At 54.1% G+C, this 25,707-nt stretch overlaps 1 protein-coding gene across 2 annotated transcripts; it reads left to right on the plus strand.

Moving 5' to 3' along the window:
* Nucleotides 1-5,453: 5,453 nt before the first annotated feature.
* On the plus strand, nucleotides 5,454-25,707 carry C1QTNF1 (C1q and TNF related 1). 2 transcript variants are annotated; one of them, XM_082860089.1, is made up of 4 exons: nucleotides 5,454-5,619; nucleotides 21,925-22,090; nucleotides 24,401-24,540; nucleotides 25,120-25,707. In XM_082860089.1, the coding sequence occupies exons 2-4, from the start codon at nucleotides 21,942-21,944 to the stop codon at nucleotides 25,668-25,670; spliced, it is 840 nt and encodes a 279-aa protein (XP_082716215.1). In that variant the 5' UTR covers nucleotides 5,454-5,619; nucleotides 21,925-21,941; the 3' UTR covers nucleotides 25,671-25,707. The 2 variants fall into 2 exon arrangements, with proteins under 2 accessions (XP_082716215.1, XP_082716216.1); XM_082860090.1 differs by having other exon boundaries at nucleotides 21,928-22,090.

Below are 25,707 nucleotides of genomic sequence, written 5' to 3' on the forward strand. Positions count from 1 at the left end.
ACAATCTTGAATGTTGCGTTAATAATCATTCTCCTGCTTGATTTTATAATTTTAGCAAATAGGTATGTATCCCTAAACAACATATATACCTATTATAACTTTTACAACAATGAAATAAAACTCTGCAGTGGATGAAAGATCAGGTCGCTCCAGAGGTATTATCAGGTGTATTAATTTTGCCCACTGATGGCATTAAATGTCTTTTCATTGCCTGATTACTGAGAGTTTGTGTTTGTTTCTTATATTTTTCGGTCGTTTCTATTTCTTCTTCTGGAGATGCCCCAATATCTCTGTGCTCTTTTTAGGAAAGAATCCATCTTCCCGCATTGATATGTATGCAATGCCAGTTTTGTCATAGATCAAGTTTCCATATACACATGGGTCTGTCTGGGGACTTTCTGTTGTACTGATATAATTTCTCATAGTAGCTCCAATATCACTTTCCTCATCATTACCTCTTTATAATAAGCCTTCATATGTTGCAGGACAATTCCCCACTCCCTCCCACTATATCCCACCCACCCCAGCCTTTTAGGATTTTGAATGGGATTGCTTTGAATCTGTAGATTAATTGGGAGAGAATTGAGATTTTTATGGTGACGAGTCTTCTACCCATGAGCATGGTTTGCCTTTCTATTTACCGAGGTCTTCTTTAACGTCTTTCAATAAGGTTTGTAATTTTTCACTTCACATTAATGCTTGTTCCATATCATTATATAGAGAGCTGCTTCATTCTCTAGAGAGCCACGTGGTATTCCGCTGTGTGGATGTCCTGTAATTTCTTTTACCAGGCCCCTAATGATGTCCTTTTAGGCTATCTGTGATCTTTCTACATTACAGTGATGCTTCCGGACAAATCCCAGAACTTACTTATTTGAGCACAGTTATAAGTATATCTGTAGGATAAATTCCTAGAAGAAAAATGATTAGATCAAAGGGGCCTTGCATCCTCTGGTGAATAGACACTGCCTTCCCGGGAGGCTGTGGCATGGAATTGCCTTCCTCCCAGTCTACAATCATGTACAACCAGGTTTTCCTTCTGATTTTCATTGTCCTTGTTTTCTTTGCATCCTAGGAGACTTCACCGTGACCTTCTCCTGGAAATTCTCTCCTCCTTTTGTTTCTGTGGCTCTGCATAAAAAACTAAAAATTCTTCACTTTAATTGTTCATTCACGTGTCTACTTACTCATTCACTCATTCATTTCAGAGTGAAATGCCTAGAATCGTGCAGTCCACCAGGGGGCCCTCCTATTTTGTACATCAAGTAAAGTAGTATTACCTAACCGGTCCGTCTAGGACTATCTCTGAAAGTGCTGGAAAGGAATTCCCAAAATAGGGGAGTAAATGTTGAGAGATGGAGAAACCGAGGCATGGGGCATTTAATGTCTTGATTAGAGTCGGACAGCATATAAAGGGCAAAAGTAAGACGGTGAGTGTATTTTCCTCTCTCCGACCTCCCATCTTGGCATGGAGTCCAGAGGGCAGTCCTTCTCATAGTGAGAGTGTCTTCTCCAGGTGTAAGGATCACAGCAGATTAGCCTGTTGCATCCTTGCAGTCGCCAATCTGATTCCCACCTGCCCCCAACCCTTCCAGAACACCAGCAGCGCCATCCAGGAGCAATGAGGGTGGGCCAGCGGCCAGGGAGGCTGGGTCTGCCTGCCAAGTTTCCATCTCAGCTCCTTTCCCAACTCCTCACGGAGGCTCTCCCACACCCATCCCTTGGCAGTGGGACGCCACCATCCTAGCCTGCCTGTAGCTACCCTTTGAAACGGAATTCAAGAGTTTGCAATACCAGTCTCTGCCCTTGCCAGTGGGATGGCTGGGCAGCCTGGCCCAAAATAGCTGGGAGAGGCAGAATGTTAGGGCCCCAGAGGGAAAAAATCACAGCGCCGCTAATGACAGGCTGTGCTTATCTGGAACCGAGCGCCTTGCCGACGTTAACCGAGGTCACGTAGTTTTTTCCGAGGATGAGAAAACAAGCAGAGTGAGCACAGGGACATGCCCAGGGAGAGAGAAGGAACTGCCAAACCAGGGAGTGCACAGAATGTGCTGCGTCTGGGCGGGGATTCCAGGGAATGTGCCCCCCTCCCAGCACCGTGAGCCGCTGGGTTTTACGTCCCATGAGCTGCCCTTGTCTGAGAACGTGGAGCCACTGGGGAATGAATGTTCAGGAAGACATTAGGAGTTTGGCTCAGACATCCTTGTGCAGGAGGTATGGGCTCCTAGGGAATTCCAGGATGGGTGTGGCCTACGGCTCTTCTGGGAGCTTAAGAGACCTCTTTGGGCGGGGCGGGCTCATCATTCATCATCATCAGATGGCCTCTGACCCATCTCAGGGCTGATGAAATCTCCCCCAGTCACTGCTGCTGGATTTGGGTTCTAATTCGTTAATTTCGGTTTTTCACCATGACTCTTGTCCTAGAGCCAGCCCAGACTGCCTGACGGGAAGATATTTGCTGAACTGGGAACATTCCGCCCTGGTTGCTGGGGGCGGGTGGCTTTGGCCACGATGGAGAGAATCAAGCATTGCCAAATCTGTCCTACTTACCACTTTAAAGCAGTGAGGAAGTACCTGACAACGGGCATCAGGGCCCTGGCCAGCTCCATTTGCGTGACATAATATTTCTTTTATTGAGAGCTGACTTTGCTTTCTTTGGGAGCCTAGCCTGGCGAATCTTTGCCCAGTTGCCTGTTGGCTTGAGTTGTGGGCCCTGGTGGCACTACCCAACATGTACTCAGACTTCAGTTCCCATTCTCTGGAACTTCCCTCACCTCTGAGACTTCTCTTTCTCATGAATATCTTGGGAAACCCTAGGCTCTTGTTGCCACATTTAATATCAACACCCCCTAACCCCCAGTTTCTGCCTCAAAAAAATGAGTAATCTCTTCCTAACTCTTGGGAGATGTGGGGACTCAACCCAAGAGGAGAGAGGGAAGATTATACCTGTAAAAACACTGATAGTTATAACGAACATTCTCATGCTTTACCCCAAATCCCCCAGTACAAAAAAACTCTGAAAACGTAGTGTTCCCTTAAATGTGGCACAAAACAAATTTCACGGAACAGTGTGACTTGAACTGTTGGGAGACTGTACATGCCCTTTATTTGTGCCACTTAGGACTATGTACGTGTCTGATGAAGGGGCCCTGCCCAAAGCCTACTGGGTAAGATGCTGTAGTGATAGTTGCGGCCTATTCTAGGCACATCTGTCCTCACGGGTTCCAGTAAGACACCCTGGACCTGGCTCTGCTTTACAGGCAAGGGGCCTAAGGCTCGCCAAGGTAGGGCAGCATCCCCTGGCTGAGGACTCAAAGACTCCTTTTAGAACAAGCCAGCTGCTGCAGGAAGACATGGTCATTGTCTGGCTGTATTTCTAGAGCTCTGCTCTATATTGGGCCTCTGAGTTCATGTCCTGGAAGGATCTTAAAGTAACTCTCTTAGTTTTTCAACAACAAAGCCGTCTTACATGGGGGGCAAGAGGGGGACCAATCTTCCAACTTCTCATCTCTTTCTCTTCCAAGCTGCATGCCCAACTTTGTGCGCATTGAATTCTGGTATTGGTCCAGGACTTTCCCAGGTCTGAGTCTCCTGGGAGGTTTCCCATTGCACTCAGGGGGTTTCCAGTTCCTAGGAGTTCTGAGAAAGACCCAAGTCCTCTAACGTCCCAGACGAAGGTCCCACAGAGGCTGCGTGAAGACGTAGCCTACTTGCCTCTTCTCTCGTGTTGCCGTCACCCTGCTGCGAAGGTTATTTGAGGACAGAGAGACTGGAGGAAGGTCAGTGGGTGTGCTGGGCCCCGGTCTTGTTTACCAGGACACGTCCTTGGGTTATGCGTGGGAATGAAGATGAGCTTATCTCTGGGTTTTCCTGTGTGGATAAGCAACCAGGGATGTAGGGTTTGCCAAGTCTCAGACACACGCCAAAGACCATGAGCAGTTCTGAGTCTTTTAATGCCAGCTGAAGTGAAACCACATCTCCAGGGGAGATGCATGTACTTAATCTTGCCACGGAGTCCTTGAAGTTCTCCAGGGTCAAGGAGCATCAGGACCACTTGTCCTTCTGCTCCCACAGGAGCAGGTTGGTGGCCAGGGTCTTTCCTGTGCCTGGAGCCCTCCGTCTCCTTTCATCTCCATCATTCTCAGCTTGCCCTGGCGAGAAGGTGTGCCACGTGGATGTCAGAAATGCACACCCCTCCTCCTCCTGTTTTGATTTCTTAGCTTTCCAGGCAGACACATGGGGAGGAGAGGTGGAGAAGAAATTCCAAGGCAAGGAAGAGTGAGACTCAGTCTGCTTTGCCCCGAGCATCCCAGTCCGGCATCTCTGCTTCTACATCTCCTGTCCAGGTGTAGCCAGAGGGAGAGGCCCTGGGAGGAGTGATGACAAAACAAAAAGTGCAGGGAGGACATCCAAACATTGGAGAGACCATGGGAGAGGGGGAGAAACAAAAAAGAAAGAAAACCATTATCATTACAGCAGAGTTGTGTTCCTCAGGCCAGATCCTTCCTCTTCTTCTGATTTGGTAAGATTCTAGAACTATCCAGATTCAGACTTTGGGGATGGAGACCAGCCTGACCAGGGGCAGCTCTCGAGAAGCCTAGGGCAGCTTATCAGGATGCGAGGAGGGGCCAAGGAAGTTGTATGAGGTGGAGAAAATGTCTGTTTTTCATATCAAAGAATGAAAGGCCTGATGGAGACTGAGAAATGCTGACTTTCCTGCTGGCCCCACCAGCCCTGCCCTGGCTCACACGTCCCCTGGAAAGTCTGCACCCCCAGCCAGGGTTCTTAACCTTTGGATCACAGACTCCTCCAAGAATCTGATCAAAGCATTAGACCATCAGCGTCCAACAACGCACATGTGCGTACACACACGGGCACACGTGCAAGTTTGTGTTCTGTTTCGGGGGTTCACAGATTCCCCCAGACCTGTCCATGGTCCCCGGACCCCAGGTGGATGTCTCAGGTCTGCCACCATCTGGGGACGGATTCCAGGGGCTTGGCTGCAAGCGCGCCAGGAGCTCCTTGGAGCCCATCCCCCTGCCCCCCAGCAACTCGGAGCTCCCAACCTTCGTTGTCCCGGACCCCCGGCCACTCCCGCACCTGGAGGGACTTCCGGACTCTCAGAGCCCCGCCCCCAGTCCCCGGCCCCCGCCAGCTCCCAGGGTAGCCAGGAGGAGGGTTGCGCTGGGCTCCCCTCCCCCCCCCCCCCCGGGCACACACACAGTTAATCCTCGGCGGCTGCTGTTTGGATAAAATGCGCTGGGAGCGTTCGAGGCTCCGCGGCCGCTCACATCTGGCCCGGGTTTGCTCTTTACGCGTCTGTCCCGCTTGCTTCGGTCCTTCCTCTACTTTCGAGAAACCGCGTTTCCGCTTCTGGCCAAAGAGACCTTGTAGCCGAGGAGATCCAGGTGCCGGGGAGCGGCCGGCTGTCCTGCACCCCAACAACTTTCTGAGCCCTCTTCCCGGAGGACTTTTTCCTTCCTGCCTGCTCTCTCCTTCGACAAGTCTGGTCTTCCCCCAACCTGGCTGGGAGGGGGCTCCGCCGCTGGGAGATGCTCTAAGAGAGGCCGCGGGGAGGACGCGGGCGTCCCGCTCGCTCCCGGACGCTGGTGGCTGGAGGTAGGTGGCCTGGCGGACGGGACGTGGCCGTGGCGGGGGTGGGGGGAAGGAGGGGGATCCGGTGCGCCTTTTCCTGGCTTCAGCCTGGTCGCGGAGCAGACACCTACACGGGGCGAGGAGCGGGGTGGGAGGGGCCAGAAGCCAGTTGCGGCAAAGGGGCAGAAAGACCAGGAGTTGGCGGAGAAGGGCCCGGTGCCGGTTCCTGACACTCCCTTCGGAGCCGAGGTGCAGTGGAGAGCCGTGGCCGTGGTTTCCCTCTGTTGACCAGGGAGCAGGGGGCTTCTGTGGCAGACAGATGCTGTCAGGAATGATTGTTACCTCCCCCGATTTTTGTGGCGTGTTTATCTTGCTTCACTCTTCCCTGGGTGTGAAAGGGAAAGGAGTGATACCCAAGTCACCTCCGCACCTGGTGGGGAGACCCCACCCCAATAGCGCCTGGACTGTCTGAGAGCCAGCCCTGCCTGTGGGCAACTTGGACCCTACACAGAACGGAATGCTGGCTTTGGCCCCTGCATCTAATGGCTTTGGTGTTCCTGGAGGGGATCCAGCCTGGACAGGAAAAAATAATGTCCCTCTCGGGGGACCCTCTGGTCTGCCCACACCACTGAATGTGGCCCTGGTCTGGGCCCGAGTCACTGAGCTGCCCTTGAGCCTCTGGACTGTGCATGCCTCTCTGTGCACTACCAAATACCAAGCATCTCCGCGGCACAGGTGTGATCCCCACCTGTCCTGGGCACCCACGTCGTGTTAAACTGGGCCCGGCCGTGCCGATTCCTGGACAGCTGCTGTGTCTTCCGTGGGACCCCAACGTGCTTTAGGTGCTCACGGCCCTCCTGAGCCACTTGGGAGGAAGGGTGACTTGACTTCTCTCTGTGACTTGCTTCCGTCTCCTCTCTCTCACTTGGTTTCTAAGAATGGAGGCAGTTTGGCACACTTGGAGCTTCCTCTTTCCAAGCTTTGAAAATGGGGAGTGTCCTGAGAAACTGAGTTTTCTCAACCACTAGCTACATCCTGGGTCCCTGGGGGAGGATGTGAGGTCCTCAGAGACGCTAGGCCTTTGCTTTTTATAGTTCAGGGAAGCAGGCGGACAGCCCCACGTGCAAGTTCACAAATCGAGGCACTTGCCTGTGCGTACTGCAGGGAGAGGCAGGAAACATACAGGTGAAAGGGAGGTGGGGGGTGCAGAGGGTTGAGCTGCCCTTTCTGGTCCCCCTTCTCCACTCTCCCTCTTGACCTGAGAGCTGAGGTGGGGCTTAGAGATGACCCGACAACAGTAGTGGCAATAAAAATAAGGGCAACCATGGATGTGTGTGTGCTGGAACCCAAGCTTCTCAAGTTTCCAAATTTCCACTTCCCAGCAGCCCACAGAGAAAGTTCCCTGGGGCCAGAAAGACGGCCGGGGTCTGCTTCCCAGGGACTCTAGCTAGCCCTCTCCTCTGGCTCTCTCTGTTTTCCTTCTCCCATCTTGAGTCTCTTGGGATGCCAAGGAACAGGCTCCTGGTGACCAGCAGGTCAGGGCGACAGACAAATGTAGGTGCCAGAGGCCTTGGATGGGCCCTCTTTCTGCCAGAGGACACCGCTGCCTGTCTGGGGCAGGGGCAGTCATCAGTGAGGGACAGGCTCCCAGGTGGGAGCCGAGAAGGCTGACATGGCCCCAGGAAGGGTGCAGGCAGCTCCCTCCTCATTCCTGGGACGTAACCTCCCTATTCAGGGCAACCAGCACAGCATAATTTTTTTGGAACATGCTTTTTGTTATTCTTCCTGGTGCCTCCCGCCCTACCCCCCCCCCCCCGATGTAATTAGCGTGACTCATAAACCAAATATTCTGGCATTGAACTTCACCCATCAAAACAAAGATGAAAAGAATTTTGTAGATACAGTCCTGCTGCTGGGCGTCCTCACCAGACAAGAGCTTGCCATTGCGCTTTTGTCTTCAGGGGCCGGACCTTTGCATGAGTCCCTGTTCCTGGAGCTCGGGTGGCTGAGGCTCCAGGGCCCTAGGGGAGAGGTGGTGGTGATAGCTTGCAAAGGAAAGGAAGAATAAAAAGTTTCCTTTTTGTTATGGTCCCCACACTCTGCTGACTACTTAAGGTAACTCTGCCTGCCCATCCACTGGAGAGAGATGTGAGTGTTTCTGGAGCAGCCTCGTCTCCCTGCCCTGAGAGTCCAGCGATCTTAAGTGGGCGTGATGGTCTCCTGGGGCACTTCATCTTGGTGGTGTAACTACCGTTTGGGCAGAGGTTTATTATTTTCTTCCTGTTTTTACCTGCTGAAATCTGCCTTCTCGTAAAGTCAAATGAGACAAGGCAGCTCCCTGGACAGGACCCCAGACACCTCCCTGACCCCTCACACAGTACGAGGGAACATCTGCCCACTTGGAGAAGGATTTGGAAAAGGACCACCAAAGCCTGAACAGGTGCTTCCTTCCGTGCTCTAGGGGCAGCCTAGCGAGCCGGTCCCCCCGGGCCCAGGATTCAGGATTCTTGGGGCCCCGCCCAGACATCCTCAGCCTGGCAGGACCAGTTCTGCTCTCAACCACGGACATGCAGAAGCGAGCACGCTGGCTCTTTTCCTCCTCCCCAAGCCCCGCAGTGAAACTTCTGCCAGCGCAGCCTATGACCTCTGACCCTTGTCTTCCTGCCTCTCGGGGAGGGGCTCGATGCTGGGCGCAGGAGCGGGAGCTCTTGAGCTCATTGGGGGCAGCTTTAGCTCTGGGTCCTCGTCAAGGCTGCAGCTGAGAGGGGCCTGAGCAGCTGGAGGTGGAAGTGGCGCTCCGACGCCGGGAAGCCGCTCATCCTTGCCTACGCTTGCTTCCCAGAATTGGGCTCAAAGCAGGATGGGCTTTGAAGCGCCGGAGGCCCCCCACTGCCCACCGGGGTGTCCCTGGCCTGCCCAGAGGCCTTTGGAGTCAAACCCTCTCCAGCTGTGGGCACCACTGGCACAGTCCTACTGGGGCATCCTGTCCCATCCTGTGCCTCCGTGTCCGACCACCTCCCTGCCTGACCACCTCCCTGGCTCCTGTAGGAAGTTTCCTTGAGATGACATGGAGCAGAGCAGGAGACTGCGGGCAGGAGGCAGGATGGGAAGGGAGCGCGGGAGAACCGGACAGGCGGGAGAAGGGGCAGGCAGGCGGGGCGGGCAGTGGGGGAGGTGGGGAGCACGCCGATGCCAGGTGCGTGGTGCCTCGTGCTGGGTCAGACGTTGCTGCCAGCCGCTGGTGAATCCACACTCGGGGGGAGGTCCCAAACCTTTCGCCTCCGTTGCACGCTGTCCCCAAGTGGGGACATCTGGTTACCAGTCACCCTCTGCCCTGGGGACCAGCGAAGGAAAAGGACCTCGCCTGAGAAGGCTGCCAGCCCTGGTGGAGCTGCGGGCGGATGCAGGCCAGACGTCGGCTGGGCTGGGCCCTGCAGCTCTGCCCTGCAGGTTCTGAGGCTGGTGGTCAGGGTGGGGGACTGGGGTGCGCTTGGAAACACTTGGGCCCTTTCTGCTAGTGAAGAGTCTAAAGTGAGTTCTGGTGAGAGACGGGTGGGTCTGGGTGGGGTGCGGGGTGGCCATGGCACTCAGGCCTTCCAGCATTCAGGACATCTACCCCCCACCCCTTAAGGTATAGCTATGAGAGCAAGACCCGTGGTTCTGTAAACTGGCCTGACCTACAAGGAGGAGACCCTGAGAATGGACCCTGTAGAGCAAGCAGAAGCAGGCCCGGGCAGCTGGGGCGCTGGGCTGGAGTCTGATGCCTGCCCTTCCCCCTTCTGTTCCATTCTACTCCTGGTTCCCTCTCTGCAGGGACCTCTCCTGTGGGGCCCCTCCCACACCTGACCCCTGGCAGCCCCCAGGGATGGGCAGACACAGGGCACGCTCACTGCACCCCCTGTAAAGAATGTCAATTCTTTATATCGTTCCCTCCTGCCAGCCGCACTCAGCCTCAGTCCCCTTTGCTTCTGAGCATCAGAGGGCATGGGGGTCAGGGTGGCACCGTTTGCCATCCCTGTGAGATGTGGGCGTCCCCCTCCCCTCCCCTGCAGAGCTCACCCATGCACTGTTTTCTCTCTACCCTGCAAAAGCAGTGCCTTCAGAATGCACATTCAGTGGCCACAACCCCCACGCCCCGTCCATCCTGAGGTGTGAGGGAGGTTCCTGGTGATCCTGTGCCTAAACCCGAAGGAACTGCGCTCCAGTGGTGGATGTTAAATGCTGGCGCCGGGAGATCTTAGCACATTGCTTTGATGAGGACGGTTATCACGGATCCCTGGCGCCCTGCATGGTGCCAGGTATGGAGCAGGCCCTCAGCAATCTGCTGAAGGGATGAATGCGAGGTCTCAGCTGGGGGATAAGTTCCTCAGGGCCCGGGGCTGCTGCCTCTGTTCCCACCGTAACCGAGTGAGCTTAGCAGGTGGACACCCGCCCGGCAGGCGGGAGTGTCCTCAGGACGGTGGTTCGTCAGGACCAGCCTGTCCTACCTAGCCGGCATCTTCCTGGAGGCCCCCTCGAGGCGAAGTGGCAAGACCTCTGCTGTCAGACACACCTGGGTCTCACCTGAGCTGCAGCCCCTGCCACGGCAGGGCCTGGGGTGAGTGACTCCCTCCCTCTGAGCCCATTTGTTCCTCTGAGAAATCAAGGTGACTGTAGGGCACAAGTTCAGTAGCCTCCGTAAAGCACGTGCCCAGAGCGCGGCCGGCAGCAGGTGCTTAACCAGAGCTTTGTTAGAAGGAATCTCTGATAAATGACGGGGCTGCTCCTGGGCCGGTTAACTCGCCTGGCTGTTGAGCAGAAGTCCTGATGATGGCCTCAAAGGTTTGGCTCCATTTTCTCCTGTTTTGTGGCTGCAGGCAGCTTCCTTCAGTGGCAAGTACACCAGTGACTGGTGTGTCAAAGGCAGGACAAATCCCCTGCTTCTACAAAATGTGTTCTCTCTGGCTGGCCTGATTCTAGCCCCACTTGGGTGCCTTTCCCGGCGTAATCAGTACCCACGGTAACTCCAGGGTTCGGCTGCCCCAGGGGAGGGCCTTTTCTTCCTCTTGTTCCACCGTGTCCCTAGAATCCAGCCCTCTTCCCGGTGCGCAGTAGACACTCAACAAACACTTGCGAAAGAACGTGGGACTTCTGGGCTTCCCTGGTGGCACAGTGGTTAAAAATCCACCTGCCAACACAGGGGCCACGGGTTCGAGCCCTGGTCCGGGAAGATCCCACATGCCGCAGAGCAACTAAGCCCGTGTGCCACAACTACTGAGCCTGCACTCTAGAGCCCGAGAGCCACAACTACTGAGCCCGTGTGCCGCAACTCCTGAAGCCTGTGCTCCTAGAGCCCGTGCTCCGCAACAAGAGAAGCCACCGCAATGAGAAGTCCGCGCACCACAATGAAGAGTAGCCCCCGCTCACCGAAATGAGAGAAAGCCTGCGCGCAGTGATGAAGACCCAATGCAGACAAAAATAAATACACAAAAAATTCTCTAAAAAAAAAAAAAGAACGTGGGACTTCAGCACGAGGGCAGTTTATATCCCCCACAGTCCCGCCTGAGCCACAAACTTGCCACAGCATCCTCAAGCCCCTTCCCCGTTCTCCTTTTCTAGGCAGAGACTCAAATTCCCCCGAATAAACAAAATGCTCTCTTAGTCTCCAGGGTGGGGCTTACTTATCATTTGTCTAAGTGGAAAATAATGTGTACTTAATGTGAAAAAATATGTGACGGTTATAGGGGAAAACCCCAGAGACCCCCAAATAAGAAAATGGCAAGCATCCGTATTTTCATCACCCAGAGATAATTGCTGTTAGCAGCCAGGTGGGTGGCCTTCAAATCTCTGGGCTAATGTACGTGCATGTGTGGATGTGTTTTTATGTATGTATGTTTTCAACCTGCATTTTCACTCATCAGCATTTTGCGAACATCTTTCCACGCCAGTAAATATTCGTCTGTTTACAGAGGTCAGTCCTTGGTGCTACCAGCTGAAGTTGCCCCTCCCCCTCCAGCATCGTTTATTTATTTATTTAAATGCCTTTGAACGGAGCGTGTGTTTCTGGGTTCGGAGCAATCTCCACCCCTCCCTGTCACATTACACCCAGCCCGTGGCCAATGGCTGAAGGCATTTGAGTTTGCCAGCCTGACCAACCACCTCGTCTTTAGTTTTCCACCGTGTGGCTGCACCATCATTTGTTTGATTAGACTGCTTTTGCAGGACATTGAGGTATTTTGTAAGTTTGGCTGATGGAGGCAATGGGTGGTAACTCTTTTTTTTTTACAATTAATTAATTAATTATTTTGCATCTCACTCTCTTTATTTATTTTTTAACATCTTTATTGGAGTATAATTGCTTTACAATGGTGTGTTAGTTTCTGCTGTATAACAAAGTGAATCAGCTATACATATACATACATCCCCATATCTCCTCCCTCTTGCGTCTCCCTCCCACCCTCCTTAGCCCACCCCTCTAGGTGGTCACAAAGCACCGAGCTGATCTCCCTGTGCTATGCAGCTGCTTCCCACTAGCTGTTTTACATTTGGTAGTGTATACATGTCCATGCCACTCTCTCACTTTGTCCCAGCTTACCCTTCCCCCTCCCCATGTCCTCAAGTCCATTCTCTACGTCTAAAAATATGGAACGCTTCACGAATTTGCGTGTCATCCTTGCTCAGGGGCCATGCTAATCTTCTCTGTATCGTTCCAGTTTTAGTATATGTGCTGCCGAAGCGAGCGCTTGGAACTCTGTGAAGCAGGAGGCTTTCTGAGTGCTGATAAGAGGAGCACTTGAGGAAAAGATGGCTACCTGGTCACGTTGGGATTCAGCGTTCTGATGACACTTAATGGTGTGACCTGAGAATTCCCTGGCGGTCCAGTGGTTAAGACTTCTCAGTTGCGCTGCAGGGGGCATGGGTTCGATCCCTGGTCGGGGAACTAAGATGCTGCACACTGCGTGGTGTGGCCAAAAATAAATAGATAAATAAAGTACAAGAGTGTGCCCTGGGCCACCCTCCCCACCCCCCTTCTCCCCCCACCCCAAACCACCCCCAACCTGAATTAGAGATTTGAACACACTGGCTTGAGTCCTCTTTGGACGATGGCTCTGCTACTTAGGAAGGGCTGAAAGGGACTGTGGATTTCGGTCAGTACTGAAAGTCAGACCCCAGGCACTGGAGACACGTGTGAACTGAGACACATCTCCTGTGTATGAGGACCTCCTGATCTGTGGGGGGACCAGACAAGGAAGCCGGTCTCTGCTAGATACTGGGGGAGGAAACTTCCTGGAGGAGGTGGCATCAGGCCGGGCTCTGAAGGACACAGCGACGAGGAAGGTGGCAAGAGAAAGAGACAGAGGACGAGACCGTGGTGTGACTTGGGACTTCCGGTGGCTCCAGTTGGCTGGGGTGAAGGATACGCATGCAGGGGTGGGGACAAGGGGGCCAGAGATGAGGTGGGAGGCAGATGGTGAAGCGCAGGGCTTAAATGTTTCCTTTATTTTCATGGAAGCCTTTTGAGCCAAGGGGGGCATTCAGATCTGCAGGTTTGAAAGCTGCCTCTGGCCAGCAGTTTGGAAGGTAGAGGAGAGATGGGGAGACCAGCGCAGGGCTGAGAAAGAAGCAGTGACAGCGCCCGAAGGGAGGGAGAGGAGAGACTGCCAGGGGGCCTGGTTACGGTGCAAGAGAGGCCGAAGTCTGCAGAGCTCGGAGATGCGGGCCGGGGGCCCTGTGTGAACAGCTGTAAGCGCTGAGGAGGAACAGGGACGGCGGGAGCTGGGGAAGAAGACAGTGAACTAACTGGGGGCTTGAGCATCCAGAGCAAAGAGGACATGATCTGGAGACAGCTGGCCATCTGGGTCTGGACCAGCGCTGTGCAGTAGGACTTGGCGATGATGGAAGTGTCCTCCCAGCTGTGCCGTCCAAGAGGGTAGCCATTTAAAATGTGCTCGAGTGGCCGAGAATGGAAGTTTTCACTATGTTTAGTTGTAAAGGATTTAACTGGCCCCAGAGGCCAGAGGCCAATGTTCTGGAGAGCGCAGGCCTAGAGCTTGGTGGCCGGGGACGCCTGCTGGGGACAAGGATCAAGGAGCTGTCCGCTGAAGCTGTCACACAGGAAACGATGGGCGGAAAGTGTTTGGAGTGAGAGGGGCTGAGGGCTGAGGACACGGTCTGGAAAACACCTGTCGCTAAGGGGGAGGTTATGGAGGGTAAACACAGCGAGACAGCGTGGGCCGGATAGGGGCCGGGGAGGTGGGCGGTCGTCGCCGGCAGGCGCCCTGCAGCCTGCACGGGAGCTGGACATCGACGATCTCAACCAGAGCAGTCTGGGCTGCAGCAGGCAGTGGCAGGGCTGACTGGATGCTGAGCTGAATTGTACTCTTGACTTAGAAGCCGTTAGAGGTGGGACAAGGTTCTACCTTCTGCCAAGCTTTCCCCGGAGATGGCTGTAAAATGCGGCAGTGATTTCCAGGCCCTAGAAAACGGAAAACGGTGTGGCGCTTGTAAAAGGGATGGTGCGGTCGGCTCACAGGCCGTGGAATTCCCAGCTTTTTTCCTCCCTCCGTCTTGGGAACGGTCAGCCCCCGAGGGTGTCACCGCTGCGGGGCAATGGGACGTGGGCCAGGCCACCTGCGGCGCGGGCTCACGGCAAGGCACGAGCTGTCAGTAGCTCTTCTCTCTCACACGGTTCTCAAAGCGGGGGCCAAGCCTGCCGCCCGAGGTCTCACAGCTGGGAGGTGATCTAAGGACAGGGCTCTAGTCAAGGAAATCTTTGTTTGCACTGGGGAGGCTGGGCTGGCCAGGTGCCCCCGAAGGCCCGCCGCCTGCAGCCCACGTGGTCTCCTTGTATGCAGGGCCTGGGCAGAAACTTAGGCAGTGTCTTCTCTCAGGTCTAGGTAAGCCTCTCCTGGTCTAGGTGCAGTGAATTGCCTCAGGAGAGGATGGAGATGTCTCAGGATGGGAGGATGCCTCGCCCCTCTTTCCTTCACTGTTTTATCCCAAGTCAGCACAAAGGAAGCCCTCGTTTATTAATTAGCAAGTGGCCCTGGGAGACCCCATCTCTATCGCTGGCCTTGGGCTTTGGAGGTAACCAAAAAAACTCCAAACCTTAAAAAAAATAAACCCTCTTCCTTTACGCCAGAGGACAGCTTCTTGGAAAAAGGGGAAGAGGGAGATTCAGCAAGTGAGCTGGGCGCCAGGATGCCCTCACCTTTTGGGAAAGGCACAGCGCACCTCCAGTTGACCAGAGCTCCTCTAATAAAGGATGCACAGCCCCCACTGCTGCTTCCTCTGCAAGGTTGGGAGGAAGCGGGAGAGGGCCCGAGACCGGCTGGGGCTGCCCCATTACAGAAGGGAAAATTAGGTATGAAATGGCTTCCTGGAATTGGCGAACAAATGTCATTTATCAAGTGGGAGCCACTCTACCTCCCTCCTGCCCATCACCAGAGGAGTCTGGTAAGTGGAAAATGAGTGTGATGAATGGCTTCCAGGGAAGGAAGGCAGACGTCATGTGTTAGACAGTCCGGATGGTCATAAGGGCCAGAGGGACACCCCAACATGGGCCTTTCTCTTTTCTGGGCACCCCAGGATCTGAGTCCAGGGAACCTTCTGCAGCAACTGGAGAGCTCTGAGTGTCTCAACGGGAGAATTTCCGCCAGATGTTGAAGCAGTGAGGGGCAGCCCCAGGGCTTCCTTTCTGGTAGAGAGGATACTGGGGAGGGGAGGGTGGCAGGAGCAGATGTGCGGAAGGATTGCTGGTGGCTGAGGGACAGTTGACGCTGTGTTGAAACAGAGACTGATTGGATACTGATCCGCATTGCCTTCTCGACCTAGAAGACCTTAGGTGTGGGAGACAGTCCTATCTTAGGCCAAGCTTCCTCGGGAGAAGCATGTAAAATTTGGTGGTGGTGTCCAGGCCCTAGACAAGCCAGACAAAGATATTTGTTTTGGGTGAATTGAAGTCTGGGACACAGCCAGAGCTCCTGGAAAGCATCAAATGGTACAGAGGAGTGGAGACCTTCAGGAGGTATTAAAGAGGCTTGATGACTGACTCGATGTGGCAGATATGTGAGAGGAAGGCGTCTAAATGACTCCCAGATTTCTGGCCCGCTGTTTGTTCATAGTTCCTACTCCCCCACCCCCCAACTTCATCTTAATAGAGCAGAGTTGCCCAACAGAGCTTTCTGCAGCGATTGAAATGTTCTGTGCAGTCCAGGAAGGTAGCTCCCACCTCCCTGTAGCCATTGAGCCCCTGGAATGTGGCTATCGTGACTGAGGAATGGAATTTAGAATGGTCTTTAATTTAATTAATTTATTTTTTTGGCCATGCTGTGCAGCATGCGGGATCTCACTTCCCCGACCAGGAATCTAATCCGTGCCCCCTGCAGTGCAAGTGCGGAGTCTTAACCACTGGACCACCAGGGAAGTCCCTAGAATGTTCTTTAATTTTAATTGGTTTCAAATGAAATAGCCACAGGTGGCTAGCGGCCACTGCAGTGGACGGCACAGGCCTAGAATGTCACATTTTGAGTCAACATCTGCTGCTCTGCCTTGAGCTGTGATTGTGTACATATCTGTCTCCTTCACTGGACAGTAATTTTTTTTTGTTTTTAATATTTATTTTTATCTATTTGGCTGCGTCAGATCTTAGTTTGGGCACTCGAGATCTTCGTTGCGGCACATGGGCTTCTCTCTAGTCGCGGTGCGTGGGCTTAGTTGTCCCGTGGACTTAGTTGTCCTGTGGCATGTGGGATCTTAGTTCCCCGACCAGGGATCGAACCAGCGTCCCCTGCATTGGAAAGTGGATCCTTAACCACTGGACCACCAGGGAAGTCCCCATGGATGGTAATCTTGAGGTCAGGGAGTATATTTAATCTGCGGTGGAATCACTGTCTCCCAAGCTCTTACCCGATGCTGTGCAAATCACGGGCATCCAGTAAACCGTGCCTGTGTTCAGTTTTCTCCTGAGAGGGAATTCCAGAGCTACATGGGCATTTCGACTTGTCTTCTAAACTCCTTCTAATCCAGGGAGATCCTAGGCTTCTCGCCTCTCAGAACAGCTGGTTACCCGATGAAGATTAAGGAAGGTTTATAAAATGCTTTTGTCAAAGGGCACTGGGCGGGGTTGGCAACAAGACAAAAGGCAAACTTGTGGAGCTTGAGGGCTAGGAGTTCACTGTCAGAACACAGGCATGACACCACGGAGGTGGGCGGGCCCCCCAAAATGACAGGACCGATTTTAAACGGATATAAGGAAACTTGCACTTGTGTATGAATATCGTCTCCTTAAAGGATTCACCACAGATCCATTCGAGGGCTGGGAGGATAAAAATCATTAACCAGGAAGTGTTCTCAGACTTCCTGCCTTCCTCGGGACCCTGTCATTGACCCAATTCCTCGCTTTCGCCTCCCACCTACTGTAGAGGGGGGTTCTTCCTTGCTGGGGGAGGTTAAGATGCAGGGAGATGGGGAGGGTTGCGAAGAAGGGAGTGGAGGAGCTGCAGGTCCTGAAGGGCGTGGGTGGGAGATAAAGATGTTCATGGAATTGTTATGGAATTTGGAACACGAATGTCTTCACAGGGTTTGGGGTAGGCAAGTCCAGTTCTGAGTCATGTTGGAATTAACTTCAGATGTCTTGACCGCAAGGCAGCCAGGAGACTGGACCACTCGGGTCCAGATTCACAAGGGTTACACACCACTGGCCAAAGAGTCCTGGGGGCTGCTCCCCGGACCTGACAGCACGTTCTTTGAGTCATCTTTCTGGGGGCACACCTCCCCCCTTGTAGGGCACTCTGTTTCACTGGAAATTGCTAAAGAGGGCCGGAGCTAAGTTTGGTTAGATGTTGGGCAATACTGGTTTTTCTTTTCTTTTTTTTTTTTTTTTGCGGTACGCGGGCCTCTCACTGTTGTGGCCTCTTCCGTTGTGGAGCACAGGCTCCGGACGTGCAGGCTCAGCAGCCATGGCTCACGGGTGCAGCCGCTCCTCGGCATGTGAGATCTTCCCGGACCGGGGCACGAACCCGTGTCCCCTGCATCGGCAGGCGGACTCTCAACCACTGTGCCACCAGGGAAGCCCTGGGCAATACTGTTTTTGCCCAAAAGTGAGTAAAATGATCATAATGTCATGATGTTGACTTTGCTGTGGGACTTAGTAAAAGCGTTCTGAAGACGGTTTTGAAGAGGGAAAGCTTTCAGTCTGGGTTTGCTTTGACCCCAAAGAGGAGGTCCTTGAGGAGAACCACCGACCTCTGCTGCCCTCACTCAGTGCTCCTGGCGCCTCCGACTCTTTGCTGGGTCATCGTGGGCCACCCCCCCACCCCCCCCACCCCCCCACTGATAGCATCACCCCTGCGCCGGCTGCATCCTGGTCTCCATCTCTTCTATCTAGGTACAGAAAATCTCTTTTCCAGACTTAGAAAGAAAAGTACCAACGTGCAAAAGTGTACTTCCATTGAGGGTAGAGGACTGATTCTCAACTGGGAGGATTTCTGCCTCTCAGGGGATATGTGGCAAAGTCTGGAGATGTTTTTGATTGTCGCAACTGGGGGTGGGGCTGTGCTGATGGAATCTAGTGGGTGGAGTCCAGAGGTGCTGCGGAACCTCCTACAATGCACAGGACAGCCTCCCACGACAAAGGCTGATCCAGCCCAAATGTCATTGGTGCTGAGGCTGAGGAGCCCTGGGGACAAAAGAGTCCAAGACAGCTCTGTACTTTCTTTTCCTGTTATTTTCCAGCCTTTCCCAAATGAATATATATTACTTTGGATTCAGGAAAAAAAAAATGTTTGAAGAAAGGAAAACCTCTTTTCCTTTCAAGTGATGCAAGCTTGGCACTGAAAAGGAAAAGGAGAGTAATTATCAAGGCGCCAAGGAGAACAGGGGAAATACAGAAATAGGGCAATAAACAAATTTGGAGAATTCAATCTGACAAATATTTGTTGAGTTCAGGGTGCTGCAGGATGCTTGGTGGGTCCAAGTTGAACAAGACCGTATCCCAAGCCCAGAGGAGGTCACAGGTCTGCTGTGCAGAATCTTCTAGGCCAAGAAAAACTCTCTGCAGAATGAGACAATATGAGACACGCAAGCAAAAAAGAGTAGGGAGAGTTTGTTCCAGTTGAGGGTCTGGGAGACCTTCAGAAGGAATATGAAGCACCTGAGTTGGGTCTTGGGTAGGATTTTTTTTTTTTTTTTTGGCTGCGTTGGGTCTTTGTTGCTGCGCGCCAGCTTTCTCTAGTTGCGGAGAGCAGGGGCTACTCTTTGTTGCGGTGGCTTCTTTTTTTGTGGAGCACACCCCCTAGAGTGGGCGGGCTTCAGTAGTTGTAGTGCATGGGCTTAGTTGCTCCGTGGCATGGGGGATCTTCCCGGACCAGGGATTGAACCCGTGTCCCCTGCACTGGCAGGCGGATTCTTAACCACTGTGCCACCAGGGAGGTCCCTTGGGTGGGATTTTGATGTGATCTGAGGGCAGCCTGTTGAATTCAAATCCAGCCCCCAAGGCTTAAAAAGTGGGCAGCCTGGGCTTCCCTGGTGGCACAGTGGTTGAGAGTCCGCCTGCCGATGCAGGGAACAAGGGTTCGTGCCCTGGTCCGGGAAGATCCCACATGCTGCGGAGCGGCTGGGCCCGTGAGCCATGGCCGCTGAGCCTGCGCGTCCGGAGCCTGTGCTCCGCAACGGGAGAGGCCACAACAGTGAGAGGCCCACGTACCGCAAAAAAAAAAAAACACACACACACAAAAAAGTGGGCAGCCTTAGGCTAATCGACTTCTCATCACGGTTTCTTCATTAGTGAATTCAGTATAATAATGAATGAATATTGTCTCCTTAAAAGATTCACTGCAGGTCCATACGAGACCTGTGATGGGGTAAAAACTATTAATGAGGAAGTGTTCTCTTTAGGGTTGTAAGGATGAGTGAAAATGATGCAGGGATGCCCAGCACCGGGCCTGGGGCAGTTGTCAGTCCTGTTAGCCTGGTTATTAGCAGAAGAAAAGAGGACAAAGGGTGCTCCTGGCCAGGGGAGAAGGATGTGGGCAGGTGGGCAGGTGCCAGGAGTTTGGGGGTGTGGCTGGAACCTGGTGCTCAAACTGTGGTGCCTTGGCAGCACCTGGGGGCTTTTGGAAAATGTCTGTCCCAGATCTGCCCAATCAGAATCTGCATTTTCACAAGATTTCCCAGGTGACGTGTATGCACGTTGCAGTACGTGAAGCAGGGAGCTTGAACATGGGACGAGGGGTGCTGGGCAATGCAGGCGAAGTGTGGGAGCAGACTGGGGAGGGTGGTGCCCACCCTGGCAAGGAGCCTGGAGAAATGATGGATGGGTGGAGGGGGCGAGGAGAGAGAGGGAGAGATTCTTTTAATATGTATTTTATAAATTACATTTACATGTACAAATTTTCTTTGCCAAGTGGAGGGGAGGTAGTGGACATTTTGAGGAGGGGGGCTGGTCCCAGCAGTCTCTCTGTCATTTGGAAGGTCTCTGGGTCCTGACCCTTGGCAGGTAGAGAACGTGGATGTGGGGGGCCCAGCTAATCCACTGCAGGGGGTGGGGGTGTGCAGAGAATTGAAGAGCGGGCAGAAGTGTGGCTTCAGGGGGTGGGGGGATTCCTGGGGAGGCCAGGCTTCCTGGCTCAGAGTCTCATAGCACATCTCTGAGGAGCCATCGGGAGAGCCTCAGCTCTGGTTCCCGGTCTTCGGCCTCCCCCAGGTTCTCCTGACTTGGCACGGGGTTCCAGCAGCGAGGGCGGCCAGAGAATTCTGCCTTCCGAGCTAAAACAGCGAGCCTGCTAACACGCAGAATAAAGAACAAAGCCAAAGAGTCGGCCCCGCGGAGAGGGTCGTGCCCTCACCGGCCGCGAGGCCTCTGAGCCATGGAGTTGAAGGAGGTCCATGGTGGCCCGAGATGCGTGAAAGGAGCATTCATCTGGGTAGACGATTACCGACAAAAACAGAAATCCGTCTCGGTATTTTAGTTTTCCTTAGACATGAAAGAGGAGTTAAAGACAAATCAGACAGGACCTTCTGAGGCTGTTCCCTTCCTTTGATGCTTTGCCCCTCCCCACGATGCCTGGTTCCCGGCCCCAGCCCAGCTGCAGGGGCAGGGTGGAGGCGTGCTTACTCCCCCGGCCTCAGTTCTTTCACTGTGCAGGCCAGAGGGTCCAGTTAGGTGTCCTTGTCAGCCCTTTTGGTGTTAAATTGTATGATTCGGTGAACAAAATGGGCTGGGATTGACCACCGTCACCCCCTCCGTGATGGGGAGGTTTCCCAGCCACCAGAAACAGTCGAGGCACGTGTGACTTCTGACTCCACACACCAGAAACGGCTGAGGCACGCGTGTAAATCCCACAGCTGGGGTTAGCCGGGGTGATGCCTCTGACGGTGAGAAACCAGTGGGATTTGTCTGTTTTAAGCCCAAGCACTGCCCCCTAGTGGGCTCACTGGGAATCCCCAGTGGACAGCTCTTTCTGGAAGGACTATCTCAATCCTGTACAAAGAGGGTCCGGTCCAGAGCTTTTTGGAGAGACATGGGGCTGGCTTCGATGACAATAAATGCCCTGTGCGGCGGGGCGCCACCCCCTCCAAACACCAGATGCTCGAGGACACGCTCTTGCGTCCCCTGGTGGCCAGAGAGCAACATGTCAGCGCCTGGCTGCCCACCGGGCCCCACAGTGCAGGCTGGGGCAAAGTCCCTGGACAGCGGACCCCCCAGATTCATTCGGGATTTTGCTCATTGTCTTAACAGGGCCGAGACACGACCATCTGCAGAGCTCAGGGTTGAGGGGTCTCCTTCCTGGGAGGCGTGGGGGGCCAGGTAGAGCCATGCTCAGCGGCAGCAGGTGGCCTGGTGCTCCAACGCCAGCCCAGCCCCAGGGCATGTGCGTGAGGGTGTGCGAGTCTGTGCGTATAAGTCTGTGAGTGTGCTGAGAGTGTGAATGCCAGGTGTGGGCATGCATGTGTGCATGTGAGCGTATGTATATGCACGTGAATGCACCGGAGTACACGTGTGTTGAGTGTGCAAGTGTAAACACAAGAGAGTGTGGGTCTGAGTGTGTGTAAGTGTACCGAGTGTCTTGAGTGTGTACAGAGTGTGTTTGTGTATGAGTGTGTATTGAGTGTGTGAGTATGTGCGTGTGTGAGGGCACTTGTATATGTGCATGGATGTGCACTGGGGTTTGTGAGTATGTATGTTGAGCTTGTGTGACTGTGTGTGTGAGTGTGAGTGTGTGATCGCCGTCCCAGGAAGAGTGGCAGCTGAAGCACTTAGTGGGTCAGCTTGGTGGGTCGGGCAAGCACTGCAGGCTTGTTTCCCTGCAGGGCCCTTCCAACCCGTGTCCTCCCCGTGTGTCTCCCCAGCAGGGCTCAGCGGGAAGATGGGCCCCCATGGGCTGGGACTCGCGCTGGCGTGCTGCCTGCTGCTGGCCTTTGCCTGTGGCCCGGTGCTGGGCCGCGTGCCCCGTGGGCAGCTCGAACAGCAGCAGCAGCAGGGGACCAGGGAGCCACCGCTGGACCACGCTGAGAGGTGAGGCTGTGCAGTGTGGATGCAGGAGCGCTGGCTCAGCAGCGGGGATGAGCCTGGGGGTCAGGTGCCCTAGGGGGCTCTTTGGCAGCTAGAGGGGAAGGAGCAGAGGCCAAGGCTGAGGAGCCGGTGCTGGGGGACAGAGGCGCCATTTCTCCTGTCAGTGACCCGGGCCTGTTATCTGAAACTGCGGACAGTAACCCAGCCTCATTCCAACCCCAGAGGAATGTGGGTCTGTGTGAGGTGCTGCAGCCACATCCTTAAAAGAAGAACACACCACAACCCCAACCCCCAGCTCTCGGTTTCTTTGCGTCCTTGCCTGTCCTTTGAGAATATCTTCTAGGGTTCTAAGTACCACCTGGAAGTAGGAGACAGGGACGATGCTGGGCTGAGAGCTGATCTCCACCACCCTGATGTCTGATCACATTGCAAGATGGGGGATGGTGGCTGAAGACTGGCACAAGAAGTGGTGGCTTTCCTTGAAAAGTTATGAATTTCTTCCGAATGGCACTGTCTTCATATATATGACCTTCGATGATATATAGACTCCAGGCTATTTGGGATATTTTGTAGGGATGCATAAAATGCTTGGGATTACTCATGAAAATGTCATTCATCAAACGTGAGGTCCTAGACACCTGATGCTGACTTTGAGTTTCTTTATCACTTTGAGCTTTGGGCTGACGTTATACCTGAGGCTTCGGGCTGTCTTGGAGTACAATGGAATTGCATAGGATTTGGGGCAAAGTAACATCATTCTTCTTCTTTGTCTTTTCTTCTCCTTCTCCTCTTCTTCCTCCTTCTTTTCATTCAACGAACATTGATTGAGGGCCGTTATTGGTCTGGCCATCCTCTAGGCACTGGGGACACACATGTGAATGACACAGTCACTGGCCTCCAGGAACTCCAAGGCTATGGGGGGACAGACACACACGATCCAGTTCAGTGTGTCCACGGTGTGGATGCGCAGGGCGGGGGCAGGGGTTGGGGAAGGCTAGGAGGAGGAGTGACTGGGTCTTGAGGACACCTGAGGGGCATCCCAGGCACAGGAGGGGAAAGCCGCCTGGCAGCCAGGATGGCACGTGCGAAGTGTGGCCATTCCAGTGTGTGGCAGTGTAAGGGCTGGTAGGTCGTTTGGGTAGGGTGGTTGGATGCCGGAGGGTGGAGGATGGGAGGGCAGATGAACCTGGTGGGAAAGGGTCTCTTTGGAACTTCATCTACAGGGGAGTCATGGAGAGGTTTAAATTTCATGGTACCCTAGAAAGAATGCTGGAGGGTGGCAGAACAGAGGATGAATTGGCAAGGGAGAGACGAATTCCAGGAGGGCATTCCGAACAGCAGTGGCCCCTAGAGGTGAGGAGAGCCAAGGGCCCAGCTCCTGGAGGTACTTTGATGCTGGGGTGGGCTGACTCCTCAGGACTCCATGATCCTCAGAATGGATTGGTGAGGCCAGAGAAGCATCTGCAATGAGGCTGAGCGTTCCATTCTGGGCGACTGGCGATGCTGCTGCTGCTGTGAACAGGGTTTGGAAAGAGAAGATTCTAGGGATGAGTGGCAGTGATGGGCCATCAGTTTGGGACACATCTCGTGTGTGGGGCTTGTTGAATCTCTAAATGGAGACTTCTGGTGAGAGGTGGGCGGGGGTCCATCTGGGAGTCTAGGGCTTGTAGGTGGCTGAGTTTAGGGTGTATAGATCCATCTCCTGGATTGTCTGTGGTCTGAATATGGGAGCAGAGGGAGACAAAGAGCTGACCCTTCAAGACGGACTGTGCCACCTCCAAGGTAGCCGCGTCACAGCCAAAGAGCTGCGAGCAGATAGCACGGTGCGGTGCAGTGTGATGCCTCGAGGTAGCAGCATGGAGCTGTCGCTGCCGCTGCCCCCCGCCCCCCAGGAGCAGATCTGGTTGAGCCCTCTCATTTGCAAACGAGTCAGCTTAACATAGCAGCTTCTAGAATCCTAGATACATGAAGGGGATGTCCAGTCCCTCCACTGGCATGTCACGTGCCAGATTTCTCCCATGTAGCCTCTATCTTGCCAAGCTCCTCAAATTATTGCCGTTTTTGTTATATCGTTGTTTCCACGACTGTCATTGCTGTCAACAGAGGGCAGGGGGCTCCTTCTGAACCTTCACTAAAAGCCTCAGAATTTGCCAAGAGCCAACGCAGTCTCTGTGGAGGGAAAATTAACACAGCCTCACACATCCAGGTGAGAGAAGGCGAGACAGGTACCCTAGGCCCTCTGGTGGCAGAAGAGAGAAGAGTTCCTGGCTCTGAGAGCTCTTGGCTTTCACGGTGATGTCTTTACTCCCTTAGGGATGAAGAAAAGCATGAAAAATACAGCTCCAGGCAGGAAGAGGAGCCCCCCGCATCCCGGTGCTTTCGCTGCTGTGACCCTGGTACTCCCATGTACCAGGCCATCCCGGTGCCACAGATCAACATCACCATCCTGAAAGGTCAGGCACAGAGACCAGCAGGGGGGACCGTCCCCTGGGGAGGGGGCACTGCTCCGTCCTGATTGGAGGGCAGGGCAGAAGATGGAGTTAGGGAGGAGTGGGCAGGAGAAGAATGGCGCCCTCAGGGCACCGAGCAGAGGCATGCTGTCATCTAGCGGGGAGAAGGAAATTCCTTTCCTGAGGCTCTGTCCCCTTTCCAAGAGGAGGGGTTGGGGAGGGATCCACAGGGGAAGGAGCCTCAGGGCAGCTCGGGGTCTCACCCCCCCTGCCTTTGCACCGCAAGCCTCAGCTTGACGGTCCTGTGAGCAGCAGATAACCTTGCACAGCCTGGGACGATTGAATCGGGATGCCAAGCGGCCCGGGTCCCAGATCCTCAGGCCCAGCCCCTGCGTCTGTAGGTCATTTGTTCGGAGGGAGCCGTGGGTTCCGCTGCTGCTCCTGTTGCTTTTGGATAAACGCATACGTTCCCTTTTCTTCGCCAGGACTTTCAAGAAGGAAAAAAAAAAACGATTGCTTCCGGATGAAAATAGAATAATCCTTGAGGTTGCTTGACGCCACGTGTTTTCCCGTCCCATTTAGGTGAGAAGGGCGACCGAGGAGATCGGGGCGTGCAAGGCAAATATGGCAAAACAGGCTCCGTGGGCGCCAGGGGCCACGCGGGACCCAAAGGGCAGAAAGGGTCCATGGGGGCCCCCGGGGACCGGTGCAAGAACCACTACGCTGCCTTTTCGGTGGGCCGGAAGAAGCCCCTGCACAGCAACGACTACTACCAGACGGTGATTTTCGACACGGAGTTCGTGAACCTCTATGGCCACTTCAACATGTTCACGGGAAAATTCTACTGCTATGTGCCCGGCATCTACTTCTTCAGCCTCAATGTGCACACCTGGAACCAGAAGGAGACATACCTGCACATCATGAAGAACGGGGAGGAGGTGGTGATCCTGTACGCCCAGGTGAGCGACCGCAGCATCATGCAGAGCCAGAGCCTGATGCTGGAGCTTCAGGACCAAGACGAGGTGTGGGTGCGCCTCTTCAAGGGCGAGCGCGAGAACGCCATCTTCAGCGATGAGTTTGACACCTACATCACCTTCAGTGGCTACCTGGTCAAGCCCGCCACCGAGCCCTAGCCGCCTGCTAGGGCTAACCTCCATCGCCACAGGCTAA

Source organism: Leucopleurus acutus (genome assembly GCF_964270905.1).
Source record: "Leucopleurus acutus genome assembly, chromosome: 19".
NCBI lineage: Eukaryota > Metazoa > Chordata > Mammalia > Artiodactyla > Delphinidae > Leucopleurus > Leucopleurus acutus.